Genomic DNA, 23,029 nt, shown 5'->3' with positions numbered 1-23,029 from the left:
TATTTAATAATAATTTTGAAGTAAGAATGTCAAACTTTTGAGGGTTCGTTTCAAAAAATAATTGTCATAAAAGATTTTGGTCGCTTTTTTATACTTCTACAAAGTCACCACATATGCACATAAACCAAATAGTACGTATTAAAATTGATAGGTTGTCGTACACCTGTCAAAAATAAATTCCTAACAAAACCAACTAACATTGTAGTAGGGTAAGTAGGGTCGAATCCACAGAGAGATGGCTATTCAATCTAACTTCTAAGGTATGGAGAAACTAAACAGGTCACGAAATTGGAATAAGAAAGTAGTCTAAATTAAAAGAGGGATAAAATAATTAATAAAAAGACCTAGGGTTATGGTTCACCATGCTTATAATTCTAAATCTATCAAACATCAATAACAATTCAATCAATCAATTATCTAGGGCATATGCTAAGCCTACGGTCGGGTCTTAACGCTCTCAATTCAACATATGTAGTTCGGTCGCTAACATAATCAAAATTGCTAATTGTAGATAAGCCTCTAAAAGTAAGATCTTTCGATTCAAACTCTTATTTACAATAATTAATCAAACAATTGATCAGGTTGCAAGATTAACAATAAAACACTATCAATTAGAGAAAACAATAATCAAAATATCAATAATATCAAACAAGATTCATTATATAAACATGGATTCCCAAACCCTAGAAATAAACTACTCTAGCATGAAATAAAACATAATTAAAAGCAAGAATATAGAAATAAAATATCTCAATGAATTAAAATACTAAACCCAAGAATCATCCATGGAAGAACTCATGGAGATGCCATCAGAAACTAGGGTTCAAAAGAGAAAACTAAAAAAAACGTAAACTAATAAAAGATGTAAAAGGCCTAGGGGAAAATATTAATCCCTTGGAATATTTATAAACTTCCTAAATCTAATCTAAAAATAATTAAAGAAAAGAAATAAGAAAATAATATATACATAAGTTGCAATATTATTGGATGATAGAAGGTGACGTGACACGAATAGTATTGACGGAAACGAGGGACGAGTGATGTGCAGCAACGAGACCTCGTGGTCGTGGGCTGGTCGTGCACTCGCCAAATCCTGCGGGCGCAGGTCAGCCCCACGCCCTGGCAGTAGCTACGGAGCCTCGATTGGGCGCGGGGTATGGTCGCCTGCTACCTAGCTCGGATTAAAACGGCCATAACTTCTGTTCTATGACGTTTCTTGGAGCATGTGACCTATCATTGGAAAGATCTTCAAGTCTAGTTTCCAACGAAATTTGAATCGCATCAATATGATCTGTAGAACTCAAGTTATGATCAAAAGAGTGGACAAAGGTCAGTTTTGCCACTTTGTAAAATAACGTTTAACTTCGTTTCTAACTCAAATTCAATTTTGAAAGATGCATAGCGACCCTTGTGAATGCTATATTCATTCCTCATGCATATAAATCTCAAAATCAACATTCACGAACATGGTATATACGATTAATAAACTCGATTCGTCGGCCTCCATCTAAATAGCATCTGAATCAACTCCAAACACTTCGAAAGCGTTCAAATGACTATAAAATCACCTGAAACATTAAGACAAACAAAAACAGAGCGTAATAGAGCAAAAAACAAACAACTTATGCATTTGCGTCCTAAAAGGCAACAAAAAGACCTAAAAAGCTACTACAAACTTAGCATAAACGTGCCTATAAATCCTATATGAATGTGATTTATCAAAAATTAGCAGGTCTACCACGTAATCCAAAGGTGTAAGTAAGTACATGCCAAATACAACTACTCCACAAGAGTTAACTCTTTCGTGCGCGTAGGCCACCCTAGTTTAATTAAAGTTGTTGACTTATTTACATAACTAGGTTAAATTATATATATATATATATATATATATATATATATATATATATATATTAAAAAAAAAAAAAGAATCAATTGATCAATATTAAACCGCATGATATATATTATTTCATTAATATTTAAATATATAATACAAAGTAAATTAAATGTGCAAGTTGATATTTTAGGAAGTTTACTTTAGATTTTATGGGTCTGTTCGGCAAAGGTAGCTGTAGCTGCTGGCTGTTAGCTTTTGAGCAGCTGTTAGCTGTAGAGGTAGCTGTGAGCTGTCAATAGGTAGCTATGAGCTGTCAGCTGTCAAGGTAGCTGTTCATAATATGAATGTTTGGCAAAACTAGCTGTTGATATTATTATTATTATTATTATTATTATTATTATTATTATTATTATTATTATTATTATTATTATTATTATTATTATTATTATTATTATTATTATTATTATTATTATTATTATTATTATTATTATTACTGGTAGTAGTAGTCTGACATACCTTAACAAATCAAAGAAACTTGTATACTTTTTTTTTCCTCCTTTTGATTCTCAAATAACATACGAAAGTATAAATTTAATTATGATTTTGAAAGAAGAAGATGGAGTAGAGAGTTTACATAGCTAGGAAAATATAACATTATATAAAAAAATAATCAAGTAGAAAAATATGGTAGAAAACCTGATATTGTGGTTGACTGGAAAACAAATACATTGAGTAAAAAAAAGATATAACTTTTGTTTTTTTGAAAAAAAAAATAAGAAAGATAATAAAACCTAAAAAATAGGTTGAACACTAGTTTTTTTTTTTTCAACGCTATCTTTTCTAGCTTTTATTAACAGCTACTTAAAAGCTACCTCCACCTCTAACAGCTACTTAAATCACTACTTCACCAAACAGTAATAATTTTTATAGGTAGTGTTTGGAATAAGTTCAAAAGCTAACAACTACCTCAAAAGCTACCGCCGAACAGGCCCATAGAATTAAAAGTCATAATCTAAATACAACCTTTTTTGTTTTCAAAAAAAAAAAAAAAAAAAAAATCGAAATACAATTTTTTTTAAATATAATTAATACTCCGTAATTTTTTTTAGAAAGTAGTTTTGGCGGGAAATTTTTTAATAATGCATTGCCAAGTGCCCCCTTAGATTCGCTTTTAGTAATAGGTAACTAGATTAGTCCCGTGCGATGCACAGATTTCTTTGAAATATAAAGTATATATTTTATGAATTCTTACGTATCAGAAAAATTATTGAGACATAACCATTAGTTGTAAATGCTTATTTTATAAAATTAATTTTGAAGAAGAACAAACGAATATGAAAATTTATTTATTTATTTTATTTATTTATTTTTGAAACATATGAAAATTTAATTAGCATCTATATAAAAGTTATATTTTTAATATACGATTTTAATTAAGCAAATAAAAGATGATATTAAACTTGTAATATATAAAGGAAAATAGAAAACATATACTTCCTCCGTTTTCTTTTAGATGCAACACACACTTTTTCACGGTATTTAAGAAATGTGGGGTTCACATAATATAATACACTTTAAAATGGGATGAGTGGTTGTTAGGAGTGTAATTTAGTGGGCCATGTGCTTTAAATAAGGGAAATAGTATAATTTTCCCCTAAAGTAACTTTCCTTTTATAGTGTGTTGCAAGTATTGTGACATTTCCTTTTTAGGGAAGTGTTGTAAGTAAACGAAAACGGAGGAAGTATACATCAAAGTATTTTGTTCGATGAAGCATAAGGGAAATATGTATTAGATACCAATAGTTGGTGATAGGAGAAAAATAAATAAATTAAAGAATATAGAATAAATTGAGAGGAGGAGAAATTAAATTTGAAATTTAAAACCAAAGAAATATAATGACATCAGATTTTTATTTAGGCGGGAAAATTTTTCTTATAAAGCTGCCACGTGGACAATATGATGTCAGCGATTATTTTATTAAAATACTTTTTTTTTTTTTTTTTTTACCATGAAGATAAACTTGTATTTTCTCGATGTCATGAGGATTCAATGTCTCTTTGGAATCCTTGCACCACCGAGGAATTGGAAATCTCATTGCCTGTTCAACGGGTTCGTTCTATGTTCATATAGACTCGAGTTGGGTTGGTTGTGTTCACACTTGTGATGATAGCTATAAAATCTTCTTACTCTATACGATGTACAAGAGATCTCATGGAACGTGTAAGTATCTATACTCATTAAGGGATGATGAATAGACAAATGATTTTGATGAAGATTATGAATGTGAAGTTGACTCTATTTTCCTAGATGAAGCATTGCATTACCTTGTATGCCGCTATGTGCTACGTTTGAGTTGTGGACACTAAAAGAGAATAACAATAGGGATTCTTGGGAAAAGTTGTATTGAATTGACTTGTGGGAAAAATATCGTCATAAATTGCATCTAATTTTTAGGGTTTACATATAAGTGGTAATCTTTGCAGTCAACAAAAAATATAACGATCCACCTTCACATATCATATTTCGGAATCCCTCTTTTTTAAAAGTCTACAGGTGTCATATTAACCCTAAAGAAAGATAAGCAAAGTGGATTATGTGGAGAGTCTTGTGTGTTGAGTCTCCTAATTCTGTTCAGTTAGTTAACTTTGGTGGCAGTCGAACCATAGGAACATGACAAGGGACCATATTAAGGACGTGTACACGATGGCTAAAAGGATAACGTTTTGGGTTGAAGAATTAAAATTGTGATGCTACAAGTATTCGTACATAGTAAATAGCTAGTAATCCTTTTGTTGACAATCGAATGTTCATAGAGTTGATGAAAGGCAAAGAGATGTAGCATTAGAAGAACATGGTTAACAGAAAAAAGGGAAATTCCCAATGGTAACCCTCTATTTTTTTAATTTCTCAATGGTAACTTCCAATTTTCAAAATTATCAAATATAACCCCAAATTAATAATTAATCATTAAATGTGACATTAGTGGGTTAAAAAAAGGAAAATTACAATATTTTCCGTTAAGTTGTGGGTGAATGAGTTATTTTGCTAACCATGGTTAAAAGTTAAATTATCATATATGTATTTCTACTACTATATTGACTTACTGCTAGTGCCGCCAACCAATTTCCTGCTATAGACATTCTTCTCTTCGTAAAAAAAAAAACTAGCAAATTCTCCATTCAAGCTTTTGTGGAAAACGATTGAAAACGAGGGACACAACATATTCAAAGGGTTTTTTTGGGTCTTGGTGTTTTCATTCCAACTTTTTACCTTCAAATTGTTTAGGGCTTCAGATTATAAGTAAGTGCATTCTCTCAATTTTAGGTTAAAGTGTCAAAATTTTTTGGTAGAATTCTAGGTTGGGTTTGTATAATTTGTGTCAATTTTGCTAAAAATTTATTTGATTAAATATATAGAAATTAGTGGGTGGATTATGACAATAGAAATTGACAGAATTGTGAGAAAATTCTTGTAATTAGCTATTAGTTTTTATTTATAATTTTTATATCAGAGTACTCTTTTGGTCAAATTTGTGATCTTACCTGAAAATTGATAACTTGTTGGACCCAATTGAAGAACTAACGATATGTTGGTAATCAATTTACACTGCCTAACCAACTAGTGTAGAGTCATTGACTAATTGCAGTAGAAGACGAGGCTAGATAATATCAGTAAACTTTGACATAAAACAAAAGGTAGTGAATGGCAAATACAATTGAATAGAAAGGGAAAAAAATGTGTTGGCATATGTATTCTCTGATTGATATGTGTAGTGTCTTATATACAAAATAGTCATATGTTTGGAGTAATCAATGGACAAATGGCAAGCTAAATTGTACAAGTATATATTGAATGGACAAATGGCAAGCTAACTAATACAAGTATATATATGATGCAACAGATGCTAATTAGGCTAACAACTAACAAGTAGATTGCAAAAAATTTCTACTTTTTATGTTGCTACTTTAATATATATTGGTTTTCATTCTACTACAATGAATTGCTACTTTGCTAAAATATTTATTGGGTTTTATTCTTCGTTTCTACAGATAATTTAGCCTAAAATATGGGTGATAATGTAGTTTTGAGGTTTCAATACTCTGGTAAAGACACTGACATCGTTGTGCAAGATATTGACAAGGTCAATTTAGTTGACCTTATTATCGAGTATTGGGAAATAGCTGAGCGAGAACAAACCCCAATGCCTAAGCATCCTGAGTTTACATACATTCACAAAATGAAACATGTTGAGCTCAAAAATGACATGGCGCTAATGAAGATGTTTGTTGACTTACCTGGGAGAGATTTGATTTACATATGGGTGGGGGAGCTTCAAAAATCAACTCCAATAGTTGAAATTGCACAATCACTTAAAGCTTCAAGAAGAATGAATGCCACTGAAAGTAGTGATCATATTCAACCTCAGCCCACTCTAGACTAATCTAATGAACCTCGCCTCACCAAAAAACAAGAAATTGAAACTTTAAAGCAAGCCGAGGTTACATTTGACATGGCTCCTCCTCGCTCTCCTATTAACACAAATGAGTTGATTGTTGATAACATGGAATATTGGAACAACATTGAGATCACTGCAGTTGAGCCTAATAGAGGGAGAGGGAGAGGAAATGGAAAAGTAAGGGGTGGGGGCAGGTATGGGGGAAAAGGAAGAGGAAGAGTGACTAGCACACCAATTGTTGAACCCATACCCGACCCTACTCAAGCAGTTCAGATAAGAAGAAGTCCTAGAAACCACTCGACCCAAACAAGTAGTGCATTTCAGGTGGGAGAGTCATCAAAATATGTTAAATTTTCACCGTTGCTGAAGAAGAGAATTCCTAGAACTACAGTAAAGAGGAGGGGCTTAATCACCACCACTAATGTGGGGAGAGGGAGTGCTGAACAAGGTAACAATAGAAGGCATGTTGCTTTTGACTTGACAGCTAGCCTTGACACAACAGCTGAGATGGACTTGGACTTGGATGATATTGAAATATACTCTCCTAGTGGACTTAATGACAATGACAATGAGAGTGCTCTATCAGATGATGATGACGAAGGTGAGGGACAAGATGATTGGCTTATTCCCATGATTCATGATAACTTTGACCCATATGAAGGCCCTGTTTGGGAAGATGACTGTGATGACTTGGATAATTATCTCCAAAGGCTTTATAAAAATGGTGAGTTTTACAAAGACGAGGACTTTGGTAAAATTGTTGTTAAACCATGGCAACTTTACACAGACAAACAACACCTCAGAGACGTTGTAAGGAATTATTGCATTCAAAATGGATTCTCTGTGATTGTAGAGAAGGCCAGCAACTTTACTTACACTGTGAGGTGTAGTGATGAGAGGTGTCTTTGGAGATTGCATGCATCAAGACTTGTTGATGGTGTGACATGGGCTATTAAGTCAATTCAAGGATCTGAACACACTTGCATGGGCTTAGAAACTAGGAACCCGATGGTGACAACAAAATGGGCCTGCAAAGTGTTGTTAGAAGACATTAGGGCCAACAATGACATTCCAGCCAAGGCCCTTAACGAGCTTCTATGGTCAAGATATAGGGTTCAGATGGCACAAAGTTCGCTTTACAGAATGAGAACTATGGCATTAACTGAGATTCATGGGGGGCATGACGTTTCATATAGTTACTTACCAAATTATTGTGAAGTTATAAAAGAAACTAATCCAAATTCGTTAGCTAACTGTGCTTGGAACCCCCCAAATCACCCTGAAAAGCCTCTTGCATTTACTAGTATCTTCATATGTTTTAAGGCTACATTGGATGGGTTGTTTGCTGGATGTAGGGGCCTAATTGGTGTTGATGGAACATTCTTGAAAGGTAACTATGGAGGTGTGTTGCTCTCAGCTGTGGCACTTGATGGGAATAATGAGATGTTTCCAGTGGCTTGGGCTATAGTGTCAGGAGAAGATGAGGAAACATGGAAATTTTTTGTGTGGCACTTGAAAAACGCTCTACATCAAGGTGATAGAGGTGATGACTGGTGTATAATTTCTGATAGGCACAAGGTAATATTATATACTAATTAATATATTAATTAAATTCTATTAATGAAAATTGTTTATAACTACTTGCTTTTGTTACACTTACTTGTTTTATTATTTGATTTTTTTTTTTTAAAAAAAGGCCATTGAAAAGGCTTGTGCAGAATTATGGCCAAAAGTTGGAAGAAGGTATTGTTGTAAGCATCTAAGTGTTAATTGGAAGAAACCCTTCTCAGGACCAAAGATGTTGCAACTATTCTGGTTAGCTTGTGGTGCATATTCAGAATTCACCTTCAAAAAGGCAATGACACAAATTCAGAAGGTTAAACGTGCTGCAAGAATTTGGTTGGCCAATTTAGGTGACCAAGAGAGATGGACAAAGCACAAATTCAATCCAACACTAAAATGTGATGTTAACAAGACAAATTTTGTTGAAAGCTTCAATGCCACTCTTGGGATTGATAGGTGTAGACCTGTTTTAACCTTACTTGAAGGTAAATAATAGTAAAACCATGTATATGTTATTAAAAATTGTAAATTTATTAAACTACTGTTGACTTGATACTTAAAATTGTATGCTTTTGTTTTTGAATTTTGAATAGGTATAAGGAGGGTCACTATGGTTAGACTGGCTACAAGAAGAGAAATGTGTGAAAAATGGGATAGGCGTGATGTATGTCCAAACATTGTTAAGAGGGTTCAAGTACTTTGTAGTGATTCAAGAACTTGTAGGGCATACTTATCAAGTCAAGGGGAGTATGAAATTGTGGATGGGAAGTCATCTCTTTCGGTGAGTCTTAACAACCACACATGCCTTTGCAATGCTTGGCAATTGACTGGAATACCATGCAAGCATGGCATGAGGGCCATATTACATGCAGGTTTGGATCCCTTAAGATTTGTGCACGAGTGGTACTCTGTAAAAAGGTATAAGATGGCATATGCTAATGGTATAAAATCAGTGCCGGATAGAGAGCAGTGGCCTCAAACCGATGTGCTAGTCATTCAACCTCCCGTGATGAAAAGAGGAGTTGGAAGACCAGTGAAAAATAGAAAAAGAGGTGAGGAAGAGCAGAGAAAAGGGAAAAGATCTAAGACTTTACGGTGTGGTAATTGTGGTGATTTTGGCCACAATATTTTGACTTGTCAGAGAGCCCCAACACAAAAGCAAAAAAAGGCACAAAGCAAGAAGAAGAATGCAATGTAGAGCATTGTTGATTGTCCCATTCAATAAGAACATTAGTTTTCATTATACTATTGTGTTAGTTTCCGCTAGTTTATTATTGGACTACTTTTGTGTTTAAGCTTAGATTTAGCTTTAATCTTAATTTAAGTAGTTTAGTTTAAATTATTTATTTAAGGGACCTGACATGTTATATATCACCATTTACATTTTTTTTTTTACTCTTTATTATTATCATATGTCTTACATCATATTCTACTTCGTACTATTATAAGTTGGAGTACTATTTTTTAATATACTAATACAAAATGTATGTAAAAATATGGGGAAGCAGGTTTTCCACTTACTCACATAGTACTCCAACTTGATTGATTTTTTTTAAAAAAAATTTTTGACGGGAACTTGATTGAAATTCTAAATATACTACAATATTTTTATTTGCCTTTTAGGGGCCTATTGCTAGTTGCTAGTAGCCACCACTTTTTCTTTCATTTCATGGAGGCAAAGCATAATCAATTATCATGAACGTAAGATAGTTTCTGGTTAGTTGGTCAATTATCATGGAGAAAATTAGATTAACTATAATAATTAACCCAAGGTTAGGACTATTTAACAGAAAAAGGTTCATTAAACATGCATATAACCTACTAATGTCACATTTAATGATTAATTATTAATTTGGGGTTATATTTGATAATTTTGAAAATTGGAAGTTACCATTGAGAAATTAAAAAAGTAGAGGGTTACCGTTGAGAATTTCCCCAGAAAAAATAATCTTCTGCAAGGGATTTGGAACAAATGATACACTAACTTCTTTAATAGATTTCACGATATGTGAACATTCTGTTACAACAGCAGCATATTTTTCCTGGTTACAGTAGCTTCTTAAGTAGTCGATTTCACGATATGTGAATGTTCTGTTACAGTAGCAGCAGCAGCATATTTTTCCCAGTAAACATATCATCTCCCAAAAATCTAGGAAACAATAGATGAAAAGCCTTTCATACTGCACAGCAAAGTTTTGGATCGATCGAAGCCAAACAGATGCAGAATGCTTGGTATCCAGTAAGTGGATGCCTATTACATTGAGAAATTCGGCTTCAGTTAACAACTCCTAATAAAAAGGCTAGGTTTCTTAACAAACTTTAAGAAGAGCAATGAATCCATTACCTATAATCTAGCACAAACTTTGACTTTCCCAATCTTCCAAGCTGCAGGATAGTTTGTCCTCCACTCCCCTACAAATTAGTCATTTTTTTTACAAGTGTTAGCATAATCTTAAGTGACATGTATAAGAAGCTATAAATTGAAAGACTAAGCATATGTTTTCACTAAATGACCCTTCATATTTTCATTGACTCTAAAACTTACATTCCAGATTAGAGAATATATTTAAACCTTAAGGATACATATAAGTATAGCAAAACCCATTTTAAAACCAATCTTGTACAAAAAAAAAATGGAGCATAAACCAATACCCTTACCTCCATAGTAAGCTGGATGTTCTTAACTGAGCTCCGAATTCTAAGGCCAGCTCTAACTTTCTCTCTGAAATCCAACTCGTATTTTTTTGAAATCTAAAGATGCAAATCAGTCAGAAATTTATTGTAAATTACTACACCAAGATGGAGAAAAAATGTGATAAAATTATAGGAAAAAGCATTCTGACCTTGTTATAATGAGGTGCTCTTGATGATAGGCAATGAACTTGTTCTTGGTCCATCCTCCCCTCCCATTGTGAAGGAAGACCCTTCACATTTTGTACCTGTAGATGTCAAAATTTCACTGATTCAGTCACAAGGTCGTTGGAATAACTTTGATGCATTAACCAAAATATCACGTCTTCATCAACCAAGATTGACCTGATTATTAGTTGTATTCTTTGACTGCGTGGACAGAGGCTGCTGCTTCGAAATCCATGCTCTAAGACTTCTGTGCCTCCCAGTCCAGGTAGCAATGGTGGGAGTGAACCTGCACATAACTCAAATTGAATTCAAGATGCTTTTGGTGCTTATGTTATAAACTATTGCTCAAATCACTAAGAGGACGATCATAGGGAGGCTTACTCTACAATAGCCTCAAGCAATCTTGATCTATCAACCCTTGTCCTAGGGGACCTGCCCTGGGAAACAGAAATTCACATTTGCATTTCAATCACGAGTTTAGCAAGAGTATGAATCAGTGGTACTATATTTTTCATAATTTTCATGGACTAGAAATAAAGGTTCTTCATAAGGAATATCATGCTATCACTATTGTTGTACTTGTACCTTATTCCAGACATAGTATCTTGAACCCATGAGGTTGGCTGTTACTAGACCAACGAAGCTGTCATCTGAGGTAGACAATACACCCTTTGTGTTTTGGGCTATGACGAATACAGACCGTCCACTACGTCGTTTGTGGTAAGCAACAGCCAGTTTTCGGTTTTGTCTGCCTTGACCCTCCTGAAAAAAGGCTGAGAAAATCACTAATCGTGTCCAAATTATAGCCAGTATCATTCAATAAGTCTACTTGTACTGTAGAAAACCAACTAATTTTATAGCATAATCCTTTGTTGTCATACAAAAAGACCACTTAATGACCTTTAGTTATGTTTAGAGAAATCTTAATCCCCTGCAGTAATACACAACACAACAGCCAGCTAAACTTCATAAATTGAACTAATATTTTAGTTTGTTTACAAGTCATAAATTGAACTAATACTTGTACAACAGAAAGATCAGTCTAACGGTCTAACAGGTACAAAAAATTATTGGAAATTAAATAAGCATAAGAAATTAAATAGGAGTAGAACAAGTACAAAGATATAATTGAGTCACTGAATTTCTGACATAAGAATACTAAAACGCTCAAGGAAATTAAGCAGGTACGTATCCATGAGCTATACAACTAAACAAGTATATAAGTTTCCTAATATTTGTTCAGAATTGAAACGTCAAGAATACATGTACTTATGTAGAGCATCATGTGTCAACAAACAAATCCTCAAGAATGCAAAAATGAACTGTTATCAGATTATCAAGCATCAAAAGATATGTGCTAATTCAATAATCATAATGAACAGAAAAGTTAAAAGCAAACAAGGAGCATACATTGGTATACAAAGAATACAACCAACCGCCACGAAATCCTTGCGGTGCAGCTTCCTTGATTATAATACAAGTGCACCTTCCAACATCTATTGGCAGTGGTCTACACAATAAAGCCCTGCATAAAATTTTCACAATTACGTTAATCTATGATCATAACAGACCTATAAATCATAGTATCATTATTTAGTACCAGTAACAAATTATCTCTTTTATTATCAAAATTGTACAGAAATCAAACCAACCTATTAGGCAATGTAGACCAAGAAGAAGCAGGAGCAGCCTCAGAGTCAGAGTAATCCCACATATTAACCGATTTCGCGCTCTCGGTCTCCTCAGCAGCATCCCACACCTTAAAACCAAACACGAACCCGAAACTTGAGTCGGGTTCATTCATTTGTATACACAATTGAAGAGAAGAAGGCTTCAAAGCTCGTTCTTTACAATTCTGCAACGATTTCCCATCTGGGTATTGTTTCTTGGTACAGAATTCAGTCATTTTTGGCACTAGATTCTCCTTATCATCAGTAAAGTTCGAAACTTTCTTTGATTTTGATATGAGAATATCATTTTCCTTACAACTCATTATGTTTTTGCTGCTGTTTTTGAGAGAAAGGTGATTTCCAAGAGGAATGACAGCAACTTCTGCTACATTTTCATTGGTTTTTCGATCAATGAGAGGATTTGTGTAGAGTGAATTATATGAAGATTGCCGTAAAATTGACGTTTTCTTCAATCCAGCCATTTTTTGTTTCTTGTTGGTTTTTTTTGGGGAAAGATTAATAGTTGTTCATGAAGGAAATTTGGGGGAATTTGGGAAAGAACGAAAGAAGTGAGGAAAATTGGATTGGTTATAGGATTAGAAAATAGGGGCCCACAAAAGTGAAAATTGTCTGATTTATCTGGGGAAAATCTTTGAGTTTGTCTTGGGTTTTGTTGTCATTAAGAAGGTGTTGGTGTTTCAAGGAGTTTGAATTTTGAAAGTGGAGAATGATAGTGATAGGGGAGTTTGAATTTGTAATTGCTACTTCTTGTAGTAACGGTAAAATTTTTTGGAGTTCTATTTTCGTTTGTTGAATATATATGGCGGTGACTTTTTTTTTTTTTTTTTTTAATTTATCAAAACTTTTAATTTTAGTATTGAGTAACAGTAAAACGAAAATTTATTAATTACTACCTAAAAAACAGAGGCCTTGTGAATTACTAATTCTAATAAAAAGAAGGTTTTCACTCCGTAATTACTAGGGGTGAACAAAAATTCCGGGTACCCGGAATTGGAACCGGAACCGGTTAGGAACCGGCGGGTCCGGAATCGGAATTGGACCCGTGGTTCCAATTTCGGGTAATAAATTAAGGACCCGGTTATAACCAATTCCTATTCCAATTCTCAACTTTTTGGAACCGGTAGGCTACCCGGTTACCTAATATATGCTAAACTAAATAAATTTTAAATAATAAAAATATGTTGATTGTATCTAATTTGTAAATTAAAAAAGTATTATTAATACCTAACACAAATAGCTTAATGCATGTATAAATATAAGTATTAAACGCTAAAAATGAACCTAACTAAAATAAGAATTATAATTTGTTTTATATTTTAACAATTACGTACATAAGTGGGTACTCGGAACTGGAATCGGCACCCGGTGGTTCCAATACCAATTTCTAAATTTTAGGACCCGGTTGAACCAATTCCAATTCCGGATCCAAATTTTAGGATCCGATTCAAACCAATTCCAAATCCGGGTCCTAAAATTTTGACCGGGAACCCGGTTTGCTCACCCCTAGTAATTACTGCCCCTAGAAGTCGATTCTTCGACGAAGGGAACAAGCACCAGTTCCTTAATGGAACAAACAAAGAGAAGTTCCTTTGAAGGAACAAGAAGCTTTGGAGTAGAAGCTTTATCAGAGAAACATGAAGACGACAGAAAAATAAGAGTATATTTTTCTAATAATCATGTAAGTATGTTGGACAAGAGAAATTGTTTGAACAAGCCTAAGGAACTAAACTGGAACTTTAGTCTAGAAGGACTGAGTCTGATAGCTTAGAAGGAACTAGGTGACCAGTCAGTTCCTTTTGGACCAGTTAAAGAAAAATAAGTAACGTTCTTTTTAATGAATGAGTTTATATTTAGTTATTTATCTTTAAAAAGATAAAGTTTTTAAATGGATAAAATTAGTTTTCGAAAAAGATTTTTACTGTTTTGGAAAATAAATCTTTGATATTATTTTACAAAAAGATTTTATTTTGTTTTTAGAAAATAAATATCTTAAATATTATTTTACAAAAATATCTTTTTCATCAAATAAGATTTTAACTGCTTACTTTATCTTCTCTCCAAGAAATCAGTTTTCCTGATTTTACTCCACGTTTAACGTAGTGCACCAGACTTTGACTACCACGTTAACACGTTTCTCTACTGCCCAAGTAATTGGCAATTGCCTAAAAATAAGGGAACTTATTGTTAGTGGAGAATTAAGTGGGCGTAGTGGTTAAGTCTTATGCATGCTATAAAAGGAGAGTTAAGTTTTATTTTCAATATGTCTGACTTTAGTGAGTCATTCCAAAATAGCATATGTTTAAACTGGAAGAGCAGTAGAAAAGAATTATATTTTTTCTCCACATTTTTGAGTCAGTTCCTTCAGGTTCCAAGTTCCTTACAAGTCTCAAAGTGTCCAACATATTAGTTTTATATAGTACATCTTTCATATGTATTTGGGAGTTGTTAAAGGGTTTTAGTGAACTCTTGTAATGGGGAATTTATGAGGGTTTGAGTGAATTCTTGTATTAGGGTGAGAACTTGAATGAGTTCTTTGTATTAAGAGGAAGATCAGAGTAAGAGTAAGGCTTTGAGTGAAGTCTTAAGTCGTTAGAGAGAGAGTTAAAGTAATCAACTGATTGAGGGATTAGTTGATTGGGGAACTCGATAGAGGCTCAAGTTCCTTATAGGTTGTAATAGAGCCGTCGGCCTATTTTAGTGGAATGTTTCGAGTCAAAATCCCTTGGGGTCGAGGTTTTCACTTCCTATTTGGCCTAGAAAGTTTTCCTCGTAAAATCCCTCTTATACTATTTCTCTATTTTAGTTTTGTTTCTTTTATTTTCGCAAAAAGTGACTAGCAACCTCCATACTACAATTCACCCCCTCTTGTAGTATTTCATCTAAATAACTTTTGGTATCAGAGCAGGTTTCTCGAAGAAATCAAGAAACCCTGATGAGCAAGTTCTTGGCTAAGATGAGTACGTAGTACAAGAAAATTAAAGGAAGGAACTCAGCATTGCGTTGTTCCAAGCACCATGTGGAAATTAGCTTTTACTAGAGAAGTGAAAGATATTCAAAGACTCATACTTTTAAGGTAGGTATTTTGGTTAACGTCATTTTTAGTGTGTTTAAAAGATGTTATATTAATTTTTTTTTTCTTAAAGAATTGATTGATTAGAAGTAGCTCAAGGAACACATTTTGTGGAACAACAAACTTGGAAACCTATCAAAAGGAACTTTACTTTTTTTTTTTTCTGACTTGGTAATACATGAAATTTTTTGATTATATGTTAGAGAAATAGTTTTTCCATGTATCTTGAATAATTTGAATATATACTATATAGATATATGTTGTTTCTTGGTTGTAAAGTAGTTATATAAATTTTTGGCTACTGTTACGAGCAAGAAGGAACTCAATTTATCTTGGGTTCCAAAGACAAAGATGTATATAAGTTAATCTTTTCAATTATGGTACATCATTTTCTTGTAAGATCATTAATGCATGATTGTAGAAGATTATAGAAGAGATGATTTACAGGTTTATAAATCATGATTGAGACAACATTTGAAGCAATGGTCAACATCAAATTTATCGTAAGAAAAGAAGAGATGAAAACCTATTTAATTCGTTGAAATAAGGAAGAGGAACTAACGCCCGGTGATACTTACAATGTAGAATAAGTTCCAGTTCCACCAACATGTTATTTCCTTTCGAAGATTGCAATACATATCAACGATTCAACCCATATGAACTATATTAATAGAAGTTCCCTTAAGCATTTTATAGGAATTTTTCTAATGTGAGGATATTATATTTTCAACTGCTCATTCTTTTTCTTATGTTAACTCATGTTGTCTATTTTGTTAATATGATGATAAACTTAATTATTTCTTCATGATTTTTGTGCAGTTAAATTTATAATTATCTGTAGGCTTTATATCTTGATTTAATAATTAGCAATGCATGATAGCTAGTCTCATAGACCTAAGGAACTGAACCTAAGGTCTGTTAGTATTAGTTTAGTGAATTCAAGATGCAGGAACTGTATGAATGGTACAGGGAACTGCCTGGTATGATATTGAGGTGTTAAAGAGTCTAATGAACAAAGTTATTGTCTTGTTTTCTATTTTTGAATGCCAAAACAAAAGATTTCTTGTGATTTGGTATTATTATCATGTTTCAGTTATTATATCTTGGACTAACCTACTGATCATAGCACTACACAATATAATTAAAAATGTTCATGGAAACCAAAAGAATATGTTATAGTTTAAGATCAAGAGGAACATGAAGATATTTAAAGACGATATCTAGTGAGGGGGAATAACTCATGGTATCTCGACATTGGGTGCTCCTAACATGTGATGGAAGGCACGACAAAAGTTAACTCGCTAGTGGCCTACGATGGAAGAACTTCAACTTTTGGCATTTACTTAAAAGGTTGGTAAGTTAAGTTCCTACTCCATAGTGAACATTCTTTCGAGATCATGAATCACATAATGATATGTTCAAAGTTTTGTAACTTTATTTGTTGTACCAATAACAGTTCATCATCTATAAAACTAGAAGTGTCATATTGAAAGGGAATCGATGAAGGAACTCATACTATGTATGAGGGTCACAATTTGGTTCCTTACAATAACCTGACATTTCAAGGATTTATTGAAGATGAATTCTTCTGTATCTCAAATGTATTTGACATACTAATTTTCCATACTTGATAAACATCAAGAAACTTGATTGTTAGTTTACCATACATCAAGTTCCTTACCATAAGTTTGTGAAGTATGAAAAGTGAGTGATTGTGTCTAATTTATCTTCTTTCAAAGCTAAATAATGATAAGGAACACAAACCTATTGAATCTCATTCATTTGGACTTTTGTGACTTTTTGAGTGTTTATTTTGAAAGAGATATGTCTTGGTTATATTTGATGATTATCATAGGAATATTTAACCACTTTCCTTAGAATATAACAAAGATTATATTTTTGTTATCTTTTCTATAAGGGATTCGGTGATTAAGTAGTAATCAAATGTTATATTAAAGATCTAACCATGGAACCAAGTTCCTTTGAAGTTTTATGATTTGCGCAGGAACAAAGTATTGATTACAAGCTCTCAATGTTGAAATCACTACAAAGTTATCAATGCTACTTGCTGCATCATATACAAGGAAATGGTTAGACCTTTGAGAAACAAGGCACCCTTCATTTGAAAAGGGAAGTTTGATGATAGAAGTGATAAGGTGGTGTTCTTATGGTGCACCTCCAAGTGTGAAACATGTAAAGGTTACAACTAGGTATTAATGTACATTGAGTGACCATAAATTTTATGAAACTAACATGTTTGTTCCCAGCATGTAGGTTTAAGAGAATTTAGTGTTAAACTCATTAGTTTCTTTGAGACTAGTGGAGTTTCTATAGAAGTATGTCACTTTATAAAAGTAGCATCAATCAGCTACATTGTCCTACAGCTCCTTAGAAGCTCCAACATATCATAAAGTGTTGGTTCCTTAAGGAACTTAGAGCATAGCTTGACCAAGGAACATATGAAGCCTTCCAACAAGGTACAAAGGAACAAGCTAAGATGCAAAACCTTGAACTTATTCAGAAACACAAAAAATCATTTGATAAGTGTTTATGAATATATTTGAGCATAGTTCCTAGATCAAGGAACTTTGTCAAGTTTGTGTTTTTGTAGCTAGATAATAAGTTGATTGCATATTATTTATTTTGTTGCTTACATTATGGGATCGGGTTGTTTTTAAAAGATGTCTAATATGAGTTTTCTAAAGATTCTAACTATGGATGTTGTAAGGAGGATGATCCCATCGTAAGGGGTACTCTCCTTAAATGCCCTTAGCCACTTAAAATCCTAGGACTTTACACTTCTTAAGGTGTAGTAGGATTTGAATTCCTGACTGTTTGGGGGACCTTGAATTAGAATTGATTCTATCATCACGTTTTTTTTATAAGAAACAAGTAGGAGTCACTAATGAGTTTTAGGAAAAACTCATAAACCTCGTTCATGCCTTTCTTCCATGTGGAGTTCATGGAATAATTAGCACAAATCATAAGTTTACCCATGCCCAAATTGGTCTATAAACCAGAAATGAGTTCGGGAGCGAGGGTACTAAGATAACGTTCCTTATAGAGGGGAATCGTCATCCTAGCCCTAGTACGACCTCTACTAGCTCTTCCTTTTTCACAATTTCATCATCAAACAATATATGCAACGCGATACCTAAAACTATGTTAGTTGATTTTATTTACAAGCATTAATTCACGTAGGAATTACATTGCAAAAGTTGTTATTTTTATTTAATAATATTCGTGAAAGAACAATAAACAAGATTCGCCTTGGCTTAGGTGATCAACCAACAATATTTAATTCAATTCTAGTCTTTATTTAACGCAAGATACTATGTAGAATTGATTAATTAATTATTTTAAAAGTGATCGAACAACACTAATTAATTAATTAAAGTCCTTTTAAACAAGAAAAATAAAGGTGATTTAACTAAGTGCTCGGGAATTTACCACTTCTCTTTGCTAGATCTTCGTTTAGAACACTTATGGACACCTTCTTGTTGGGGAACCTCCATCGTAGTAACAAAGTATCGAAAGGATGAGTGTTTAGGACAAGAGGGCTAGGTTGCACAAGTTCACAAGTTATTTCGCCAGAGTTTTAGGTTAATTTCTGTCTCTTGAAGCCTCGGTTTAAGATCGTATTTATAGAGAAGGATTAGGTTTAGGGTTTCGAGCAATCTGCCGCAGCAGGTGTCGCGCGCAATAGATGAAGTTGCGCGCAGCAACCCAGCGCAAGTTATAGAGTCGCTGCTATATGCAGTTCAACTATTGGTCTTGCGCGCGGCTTTATGGTAAGATTCGATTTTATATTTTCCGTATAATTTCCGAATAATTACAAATCTTCCGCAGCCAACTCTGGAAGTTGCGTTGGGTGTCGCGCGCAACTAAAATAGTTGCGCGCGGCAGCCCAGCGTGACTTTGTGAGATGCGCGCGAATTTTTCTGCGGTAACACTAAGTTTTAAGCTAGGCGCTCCTAAATCCGTCATTATTAGGGTTTAAGCACGGGCTTAAGCCTAATTATGATCGAGTTAGTTAATTAGACCTTTGTTTTGGCTTTTATTTAATTTGGGCTAGTCTTTTGTGTTTTGTGGCATAACTAGCTATCCATAAGTATTCTTCACTTTGATCCAACACGAAGATGGCTTTATTTATCGTCATTGCACTTCCTGTCGGGACAGGAAGCCAAAAGTAGATGTCTACAGTTAGCCCCCACTTTTATCGAGTCTAGAACAGACGGTGATCAAAGTAGTCAAGGAAATAAATCCGAGACTCATTCTTCGAAGTTCTCTAAGGATAGAGAATCTTTCAGTAATGTTTAAGGATGTCGAAACAATCCTTGGTTCGCTAACTATTTAAAATAAGTAGCTTTTAAGGCTAGAAAAAGTCCTTCCTAGTCTTAACGCGCTAAAGAATCTAGATTTATCCTTTGCAATTGTAGAACGCTCTTACAAGTAAAAGTATTCTGGGTGATGTCAGGTCATGAGAAGAGATCAGTTTTAAAAGAATAAAAGGGGAGGATTTCCTCTCAATTGTGTCATCTTTGGTCTAAAGTCCCTCGATATGTCATTTAAACTTTAGCCTAACTTTAACAAAGTAAAAGATGAAAAAAGGGGTTTTCGGTATTTGAGCCGAAATGGTCCGGTATTCGAGCCGGGTCCAGTATTCGAGCTGGACGTCCACAAGATTGAAATACATGTCTCAGGACTGAAGGCATATATCCAAATTCAGTGAGAGGGAAGAAAGTCAGCAACTCTCTCATCAGTTTTGTCCACAAGATGAGTACACGTGTCTCAGGACTGGGGGCACGTGACTACATAGGCGCGACATCGTCTCGTCGCTTCTTTATACAGGGGGTGGATTCGACACCCTAACTGTCCGGTAAGTTAGTAAGCGCACTAACTACCGTATTTTCTCCCATTCAAGAAGTGCCTATTCCTGAAGGTTTGGCGCGCTTGTCGACTCGTTGAGCTAACGCCTACAGTAATTCTCTACCTATTAGTTCCGAGAGGTAGATCTCGCAAAGCTTGGGCTGAGTGAAATTTCACGCATCACCTACACCGTACAATTTTGCGCCTTACGATACGCCATTTGCATTTTTACGCTGCATGAAAACGCCTTCCTTTTTGCTTCGGACATGAAAAAAGAAGAAAACCCGGACATTTGTAACGTCAGTACAGTAAAATGACAAACCTGTCTATGGATGCTTTTACGTAAAGCACCACCACGGAATGTCTTAAGGCATTGTTACAAAAAACGTCCAAAACGTATGCTTGGGGAAGGCACAAAGCACAATGTACATGCAATATGATGCAAAAAACTAACAAAAAAGAAAATAAACTACAATATGCAAAGCAATTAAAAAGAATTTGATAATTTGCGCGCCATTACGTCTAATAACGAGCAAAAACCGTTCAAAAAAAATGATCAAACGGATCAAAATCAAAATCCCGGTCTTTTGGTGACCAGTATTCGCGCGCAAATCAGTAGGTCGTGCTGGCCAGGCGCGCGCATCGTTCTGAGTTGCGCTGGTCTGTCACGCGCAACTGATTCAGTTGCGCGCGACATTTAAGTCAGCAAAAGAGAATCGTTGAGCGCGATTTTTCATTTCGCTTTCTCTCTCCTTCCTTCACGATTTTCGCTTCTTTCTCTATCTAAAGAGCTCAGATTTTCTTGTTTTTCGAAGCTAAAGGAAGTAGATCTCGTCCTTTATTCATATTATCCATAATTCGTTCATTCTTGGTTGAATTTGGGCGATTTTCGAACCGTCAAAATTTGGGGTTTTTTTATTCGACTTGTTTTCATGAATTTGTTTGTTTGTCGTTATGACATGTTTAAGCAATATATTGCAACAAATTTCATGTCAAGCATATATGTATTTTTTTGTTCTAATTTTGATTTTGTGCTTGAATTTTATTTCTCTTTTTTTTTTGCTCACATAGACTATACTTGTTAATTTTAATGTAAATTGAAGTGTTTAGAACAACAATTATGCATTAAAATTATAAATAAAATTTTGAACTTTTATAATAGCATGAGTTTGTTCTTGCGACTCATGTTTATTTTTTCATGTGTAAGTTTCAAAATTGGTTTTATCAATGATAAAAATAACCGACGGTTATTATTATTTACTTATAAAACTGCGATCTCAAGATTTGCACAAAACTAGTTAGTTTAGGGAATTCTTGAAGAAATCATCGAACTAGAGTAGTTTGGCTATACTTCGGGCTTTTGAGCCCCCATTTTATATTATCGAATATTGTAGCCCCCAATGTTGGGTGACTTCGATGACTTGTTTATATTGTAGCCCCCATTTTATACTATCGAAATCTTGTGTTTCGTCTTATTATGATAACAACTAGGATATTGGAAACGATTAAACTAGTGTGTTTGAATCGTTTTTTGACCATTCATAGTTTTAACAAAGAAATTTGCTAAGTGTAGTAATATTGATTATTCATTAGAACAAGTAAGAGGAAAAATGAAATGTTGTTCAAATTTTTTGTCTATTCTTGCTACTTTTGAATTCTTTCTTTTGAGTTCGAATTTTTTTCACTGTTTTGAATCTCGAGAAAGTAGATGTTATCCCCCTTGCGAAATTCTAATGTGCGGAACAATGGATAATAATGAAGACTCCTTAATTTAGAATTTAAGAGTCTTTTGTTTACATTCTAACTCATAAAATTGTTGTAATATAAGAAGTATTTTCAAGGCTATATTCTAAAATAAGGAGATTGAAAAAATGATCTCGTGACAATGAAAGAGTACGGTGTGTCGTGATGCAAATCACTGACTTGAAAACGAAATTCCGGCGCAACCGGGGTGCACTATTGTATTCGCCGGCACGTTCCCTAAGGTTAACACACCACTTCCACACAAAGGTACTTTTGGGTGGAAGGTTGGAGCCAAGTAACTTATGCCCAATATAGAGTATGTGTTTAAGCAAGCTTGTGTTTGATATGTATTTCTTGTGTATTTAAAAATCAGAAAACATCCTCCAATTTATAGAGATGAATAAAGAAAATGAAAGATCATGGAGGAATCTTCTATGAACAAAGAAGAGAAAATCAGAAATATTATGGTCTTTAAAAACACCATAATCAACCTCTTAAATGGGGGGTTACAATAAATCAAACAAGAAGAGGAATCCAAGGGAACCGTTGGAGTCCAACGGACAAACACGCGCCCGATCGGGTGGAGCTCGCCCAATCGGGCGGACACTCCCTTTTTTCCAGACGTCTTCTCGCGCCCGGTCGGGCGGGTCTCGCCCGATCAGGCGCCAGGTCGGGCGCTCGATCGGGCGGCGGAACTCCAGAATTTTACAACTCCTCTCGCGCCCGATCGGGCGGGTCTCGCTCGGTCGGGCGCCCGATCGGGCGCCTGATCGGGCGCCCATATCTGACCCTTTGAATTTTCTTTCTTTATTTCCAACAATCCCCCACTAAAGGAAGGGAAGAAAAGCCAACAAAAGATGAGGATAAGCAACATATTGGGCATAAGAGGAGATCAATACATAACACTTAGATATTACATAAGTAATTTGAAATCTAGTGCTTA

General features: G+C 34.3%; 1 protein-coding gene across 1 annotated transcript; it reads right to left on the bottom strand.

The window, feature by feature from the left end:
* Positions 1-9,960: 9,960 nt before the first annotated feature.
* Positions 9,961-12,883, bottom strand: LOC145634742 (tubby-like protein 8). Its single transcript, XM_081686131.1, has 9 exons — positions 12,366-12,883; positions 12,124-12,238; positions 11,299-11,475; positions 11,095-11,150; positions 10,891-10,999; positions 10,698-10,793; positions 10,513-10,605; positions 10,199-10,266; positions 9,961-10,105 (listed from the first exon to the last, which is right to left on the bottom strand). The coding sequence occupies exons 1-9, from the start codon at positions 12,863-12,865 to the stop codon at positions 10,030-10,032; spliced, it is 1,290 nt and encodes a 429-aa protein (XP_081542257.1). The 5' UTR covers positions 12,866-12,883; the 3' UTR covers positions 9,961-10,029.
* Positions 12,884-23,029: the final 10,146 nt, after the last annotated feature.

The sequence above is a fragment of the Chenopodium album genome, chromosome 6, assembly GCF_948465745.1.
Source record: "Chenopodium album chromosome 6, dcCheAlbu1.1, whole genome shotgun sequence".
NCBI lineage: Eukaryota > Viridiplantae > Streptophyta > Magnoliopsida > Caryophyllales > Amaranthaceae > Chenopodium > Chenopodium album.
Note: the sequence above shows the minus strand (reverse complement) of the source record. Positions and strands in the feature narration are given on the sequence as shown.